This window comes from Athene cunicularia (assembly GCF_003259725.1).
Source record: "Athene cunicularia isolate RWA chromosome 28 unlocalized genomic scaffold, athCun1 chr28_part2, whole genome shotgun sequence".
NCBI classification, from domain to species: Eukaryota; Metazoa; Chordata; class Aves; order Strigiformes; family Strigidae; genus Athene; species Athene cunicularia.
The window spans coordinates 47,926-54,301 of record NW_020799140.1 but is presented as its reverse complement, the minus strand read 5'-3'; the positions used below and the strand labels follow the sequence as shown (position 1 = coordinate 54,301).

General features: G+C 63.3%; 1 protein-coding gene across 1 annotated transcript; it reads right to left on the bottom strand.

The window, feature by feature from the left end:
• Positions 1 to 322: 322 nt before the first annotated feature.
• On the bottom strand, positions 323 to 6,232 carry HMG20B (high mobility group 20B). Its single transcript, XM_026865205.1, has 9 exons — positions 6,053 to 6,232; positions 4,002 to 4,107; positions 3,539 to 3,742; positions 3,205 to 3,325; positions 3,035 to 3,087; positions 2,662 to 2,737; positions 2,193 to 2,408; positions 1,654 to 1,786; positions 323 to 1,445 (listed from the first exon to the last, which is right to left on the bottom strand). The coding sequence occupies exons 1-9, from the start codon at positions 6,088 to 6,090 to the stop codon at positions 1,433 to 1,435; spliced, it is 960 nt and encodes a 319-aa protein (XP_026721006.1). The 5' UTR covers positions 6,091 to 6,232; the 3' UTR covers positions 323 to 1,432.
• Between the last annotated feature and the right edge of the window lie 144 nt (positions 6,233 to 6,376).

Sequence of the window (6,376 nt, the reverse complement as noted above, 5' to 3'; positions counted from 1 at the left end):
GCCGCATCCCGCTGCGGCACTGCTGAATTATAGATGGGCGCTGGCTCCCGGCTTGGCCGTAAGGTGATCCCCGGGCCTGGGAACCCGATCCAGCAGCGCAGGTAACCCGCCGGGGATCGGGTGAGCTCTGCCATGTAGGAAGGGTCCCGGCGCGGCTGGAGGAGGTGGGTGCTCCACCGCACCCTCCCCAGTCAGGGCTGGGGGCTGCAGCGCTGAGCTCGGGGCCATCCCCCTTGCTACACAGCCCAGAGCCCCTGGGATTAGGGCCAGAGCAGCAGCAAAGCGGCCTCTGAGCACGAACACACAGAGGCCAGGATGGTTCTTTCTCCAACTTTTATTTGCTCCCATCTCCATCCCAAGCCAAGCGGCCACCAGGAGATGGCAACCAGAAGACTCATCTACAGAGCACAGACCCCGAAGGCAAGAGGAGCGGTCGCACACCAGCCCCGGGTTAAACCCGGGGCCAGATCAGCATAGTGCTAGTAAGAAAATAAGACACTCTCTAATTACACAGTCTGAGATTAGTGACAGGCAGAGCTGGGACGGCCAAGCCTGGCAGCACAGCCAGGACACAGCTGCTGTCACAGTGGTCCCACGACGCAGGACGGGCTTGGGCAGGGAGGTGGAAGCCAAAGGCCTGTGCACTACCCCCCAGGCTCCCCGCCCCAGAGAGGAAGGGGTCAGGCTCAGCTCTACCTCCAGCATAAAGATTTTTTTTAATTATTTTTGCCTTCACCGCTGCAGAGGGCAGAAGCTGCCCTGCCTGGTCCCAGAGGTGCAGGGGAAGGAGAGGTGACAGGCAGGGTGACAGAGGTGGGGGGCTGAAGGCACGCGTTGGGGAGCAGCAAGGGGAAGTGGGAAGATTAAATAAAGCCAGAGGTGGGTGGAAGGAAGCCTGCCCCCTCACCCGCTGCAGGACGGGGGACCAGGAGGCTTCCTGGGCTGACCTAGGGGCCAGGAGGCAGCGCCGAGCCCCAGGGGCTCCCAGGGCAGGCGGCTGCCTCCCTCCCTTCCATCACAGGGCGGTTAATGGCAGCCCTGGGTCACCCAGGAAGAGGCACGCCAGGCCAGTAACCCTCAGGCACCTCATCTGCCACCAGACTGCCTCTGATGTCACGAGGGGGAGGTGGGGGAGCTGGCAGGAGTGGGGGGACGCTCACACCACCCGCCGCTGACCCTCCCGCCCAGCACCGCCCCGGCTGGTGGCTCTCAGCCCTGTCACCGTTTGGTCCCCAGAACCTCGCGGTCCTCAGAGATGGCGCAGCCGCAGGGCCCAGCTGCGCCAGGGCTGGGGGGTGCAGCTCACTCCAGCGAGGTGCAGGGGGTGGAGGGGAAGCAGCCGGACCACCAGCAGAGACTGTCCTTTGTGTGAGCTCCAAGGGACAGGGCCGTGGTCCGGCCGGCCCCGGGCTCCGGGCAGGACTGGTCCTCTTCACAAGTGTTCACTGAAGAGGGAGGAAAGCAAAGCTGAATTACAGGGGGCAGCTTCTCTCTCCCACAGGTGCCCAGCGCAGCTCAGAGCTCCTCCCTGCCTACAACTTCCCTGTTCGGCTGCCATCACCTACCCCGCCGCGGGGCTGACCCAGTGCTCCCAGTGCTGCTGGGACACGGGGGCCCGCGGGTGCTGGCTCCGGCCAGCCCTGCCCAGCTCACCTAGCTATCCGGGACAGGATCTCCTTGATGCGCACCACCAGTTTCTCGTGCTGCAGCGGGTTGCTCTCGATGGCGCTGTGCAGTTTGGCCATGTAGAAGTCCAGAGTGCTCAGCGTGGGGGTTTCCCCAGTGCCTGTGAGGCAGCAGCCCAGTTAGCAGGGCCAGTGAGACCCCGTCCAGCCCTGCCCATCGCTCTGGTGACGGGGAAGGGACCCCAAACACTAGGTGCTACCTCCTGCAGCAGGGGAGCTCGTGCCAGCACAAGCCCAGGGACAAAAGGATTTGTGCTGACCTCTGCCTGTGACTACGGCTCGAGGAGAGTTCCCAGCCCACCCCACCCGGTTATAGGGGAGCCAACTGGCTGCCACATCCCTGGGGTCCCCACAGAGACCCTCAAAGTGCTCCAGGATCCTGCCCCATCAGCAAGATGAGCATTCACCACCCCACCACTGCCCTCCTTGTACCACGTGCGGAGCCCCTGCGGTGCCCCCGAGCGTCACCACCCCACAGACCGGTCCCCACGGCTGCCCCAAACTCACCAGGGATGGGGAGGGAGGCGAAGCTGGCGGTGAGGGCCTGTCGCACGGACTGGAGCTGCTGCTGCAAGGCCAGGGTCTGCCTCTCCTCCTGGGCCAGCTCCTGCTCCAGCTTCTCCTTGGCACAGTTCATGCTCTCCGTGTGCTTCTGCAGGATGGCGTTCTGCTCCTCAAACTCTGTGTTCATCTTCCGCAGGCGCCGCAGCTCGGCTTCCCGGGCTGCCGGGACCTCGTGTCAGCGGGGCTGGTCCCTCTGACTCCCTCACCCCACCACAAGCCCTTCCCCAGCCACAGCTCTTCCGAGAGGCTCAGTGTCACCAACCCCCAGGTGCCAGCCCCTCTACCCCGCGCACCAGGGACCATCCACAGCCTGGACCTCGCACCCAGTGCCGGCCGCAGCCGCACCGTGCGGAACAGGGACTGCAAGATGCCGCAGCTCCGGCAGCCCCCGCCCCACAGCCCAGCCCCTCACCTTTGTTTTGGTCCAAGAACTCCTCCGTGAAGATGGGCACATCGAAGGTGGAGAAGGTGTCGCTGCACTCGCCAGCCTGGGGGACGGGAGGGGAAAGATTGGGCAGGGCTGAGCCCATCGAAGGGGACCCGTCTCCTCGGGGCAGGGCAGGAGACACAGGGACAGGGCAAGGGGTGGTCCTGCCTGGGCAGGCAGGGAGGACGGGCAGAGGAAGCTACACTCTGCCTCCTGCCACGCCAGGCTCCACTTCAACGGGAAGCTGACGCCTTGAAGCACAACCTGTAAGTCTCCCTCTGCACAAACCTGAATCCAGCCTGGCTCCTGTGGGCCGAGCCCAGTGGTGTCACGTGCCTCAGTTTCCCCAGGGCCTTACCTTGTGTGGGTGCCCGTTCAGCAGGGTGTTCACTGCCGCAGAGCCCACGTCCTCTGGAGAGGAGGGAGGAGGTTACCCCTAGGAGCCAGCCCAGCATCCCTCGAGAGGTTCTGGCACCACTTGGCTGCATCCTGGCAGCGACGCTGGCAGCCCCTGTTCCCACAACCCACCTTTTTTGATCTTTTTCTCCTGGATCTTCTCCGTGCACATCTTGTAGGCCTCTGACTGCTGGTACTCCCGCAGCTCCTTCATGTACTGCTGCTTCTCCCGCTCCGCTTCATCCAGGTACCGCTGTGGTCAGAGGATCCTCAGCCTGGAGCCTCAGGCTCCCCGGGGGGCTGCTGACCCCTCCCCACTACTCAAGGCCCAGCTCCTGCTCACCAGCCCTCCAGTACTGGGACCAGTTCCCTTTGTGGAGCCGCAGCCAGGCAGCGAGCAAAGGGGTTTGGGGTGCAGGCTCCAGATGCTGCCCAGCCCTGGGGGTTCTCTCCTGGGGGTCTGTACCTGCTTCTCTGAAAGCTGCAGTTTGCTCCACTCAGCCCCCAGCATCTTGGTGATCTCCGGGAAGGGCAGGTCAGGATGCTGCGTGCGGATCTGCTCGCGCCGCTCGTTCAGGAAACGCACATAGCCTGTCACAGGGGCTTTGGGGCCATTGGGAAGGATCTTCTTCCTCTTCTTGCCCTTGGGCCAGCCCCTCTTCTTCACTGGCTGGCACCCAATGAAGGGAAAGGGACAACCCGTCATGATCAGAGTGCACAATGCCATCGCACTGGCAGGACACAGGAGCAGCCTGCAGACCCTCCTGGGCCTCCTGTTCCTCGAGGGAAGGTCTGGGCCTTTCCTCAGGCCATGGCCACAAGCCATGGGCTTGCCCAGCTGCATCTGGGTTGCTGAGTAGAGGGACAGCCCCAGGCTGGGCAACCCAGACCCTGCTCCTGCAAGGAGAGATTCGGGCACCACAGCTCACCTCCTCCTCGCCGTGTGGCTTCTCACCGCTCGTTCGTGCAGACTCTCCCTTCTCCTGCTTGATGGCCACCAGGAAGTTCCCATGCTGAGCTTTGCCTGTGGCATGTCTGCAGCCAGAGAGCATCTGTCAGAAAGGGCTGGAAAACCACTGGAACTGATGGCAACACATCCCCCAGGGACGCAGCCTCAAGCTTACCAAATCCCCCAGCTCCTGCCCATCCAAACAGCCCCCAGAGCTGCCCCCAGAGCCCCTGTTCCCCTGTGAGGGGAGGCTGTGGTTGAGGGATGGGTCTCAACAGAGCCCAGCACCGGGCAAGCAGGGCAGTCCTGGGAACACAAAAGCTGCCCCAAGGTCCAGTGACGGCCCTGGAACCTTTCAATGACAATTGGGAGGGGGCCGGGAGCTGCTGCTGCTGCTTTTGGGGACAGGTAAGAGCAACGGCCACACCCCTGCATGCCACCAGGCCTCGGGTGCACACCTCAGCAGAGTCCCAAGCAGCACAAACCAGTTGATCCTCCTCTGCAAGGGAGGAGGAGTCGTGGGGGTTTGGATCCTGGCTCACCCACACCCTTGGACAAGTGCTGCCAGGAATAAGGGGAACCCTCGAGGCAGAGGATGAGGGCAGGGTGCAGGCGCCGGCTCGACCCGCTCCAGGCACAACCGCTCCATCAGGTTCCTGCCACCCATGCCGCCACCGAGATGCACACAGCGGCTCTAACGTGGGGCCAGCAGCCCTGACCCCTGCTCTCCAACTTGCTGCTTCGTCTTTCCAGATCAGCATCTGCCTTCAGCAGAGGACACGGGTCCAGTACCTGGGTTGGCAGAGCCTCCCTGCACCAGCTGAGCACACACAGCCCCACTGCAGCATCACCCTGGGGCTCCCCAAGCCTCCCCAGCCCCTTCTCCAGCCGGCTGCATCCCACAGCCAAGCCCCTGTTCCCCACACACCCTTTGGTCCCTGATGCAGCTCCTGCTCCATCACAGTCTGTCCAGCAGCAGAGCACGGTTGGGCTCCCCGTGTAGGGGGGCTCACTTGGGTTTCATGCAAGTCACAAGACACAGTAACTAGCCCAGGGCCAAGCACAAGCCCCAGCAAAGAAAGGAAATGCCGCCACGTACCAAAAGCCAGATCAACCCCAACCCGCTCAGGATGTGCCCCAGATGGTCTCGCCTGTTTGCCACAGGTGTAAACCCAAATCTCCTCAGAGACCCCAACCAACCACTATCAGTATCTTGTATCTGTATGAGCCACCCTTGCAACTAATCTGATGGGAGCGCTTTCTGTAAGCCCCCGCGGACACCACCAGTAACTGCACTGGTCCCTGCGGATGGAGCAGATGCCCAGCACGAGCTCTTCCCATTGGGATCCAAGCCCAGCCAGCTGCCTTGAAGACCCATGCTCACACAAAAGCCTACAGGAAGGTGAGACCATCTCTTCTTCCATCTTTTGCCAGCCTTAGGCTTCCCCTGTCATCTCTAACATTCCTGGAGATGCCCATCCAGCAGCATCATGCTCAGCCACACGGCTGGGAACGTGCAAACACCCTCCACCACCAGATCCTGGACCTCCGCCTCCCCAGCCCGCCATCCAGATTCCTCGCATGCCTAAGGATGCTTTAAAAAGTTATTTCAGGCGAGATTCCTCCTCTTCTCCGAGCTTCCCTTGGCTGGTTTGCTCTGGCATCGCCCTCTCTCTGCCTTGGTGCTGCCACAGCCCCCGGGCTCTCGCCCCTCTGCCGGGGGGGCCGGTGGACGATGACAGCTTAAGACAGCGTGTGGTCACCCCGTGTGAGTGAAGACCTCACTGGTTTGAGATGTTTCCTTTACACCAGGTCTCCCTTTGCCCCGCAATCATTAGCCCAGCTAGGTGGAAGCACAGGCTAACGCAGGAGGCAGGTCAGGGAAGAGCCGTGCAGCCCACAGGAGGGCAGGGGGTCCCCAAAACACAAAGATGATGCCCAAGGCTGGCAAGGCACGAGCGGCTGCCCTCAGCGGGGTGATGCAGGAGGACAGGGGGGGCCCTGGAGCGCGGCGGGGGGGGCGGCACTTACAGCATCCCAGCAGGCAGCTGCTTGGCACTGTGGGCCATGGGTCCGGGGGGGCCTCACCAACACCGCTCGGGTCAGCACCCCTGAAGGACAGAGCCAGAGCTGGCACCCGCACCCGGCGGGGGCCGGGGGGCTCCGGAGATGGGGCAGGGGGCTGGTGCTGCCGGAGCTCCAAGGGGGCAGTTTGGTGGATCCCCCCGCCCAGGCTCCCTCTATGCTGGGGCGACATCGCAGACACCCCCCCCGCCCAACCGGCGCCTCCTCCCCAGCCAGACCCCCCGTAGGTCTCCCCACCTGCCCCAGGGAAGCGCCGCCTCCCCCCCCCCC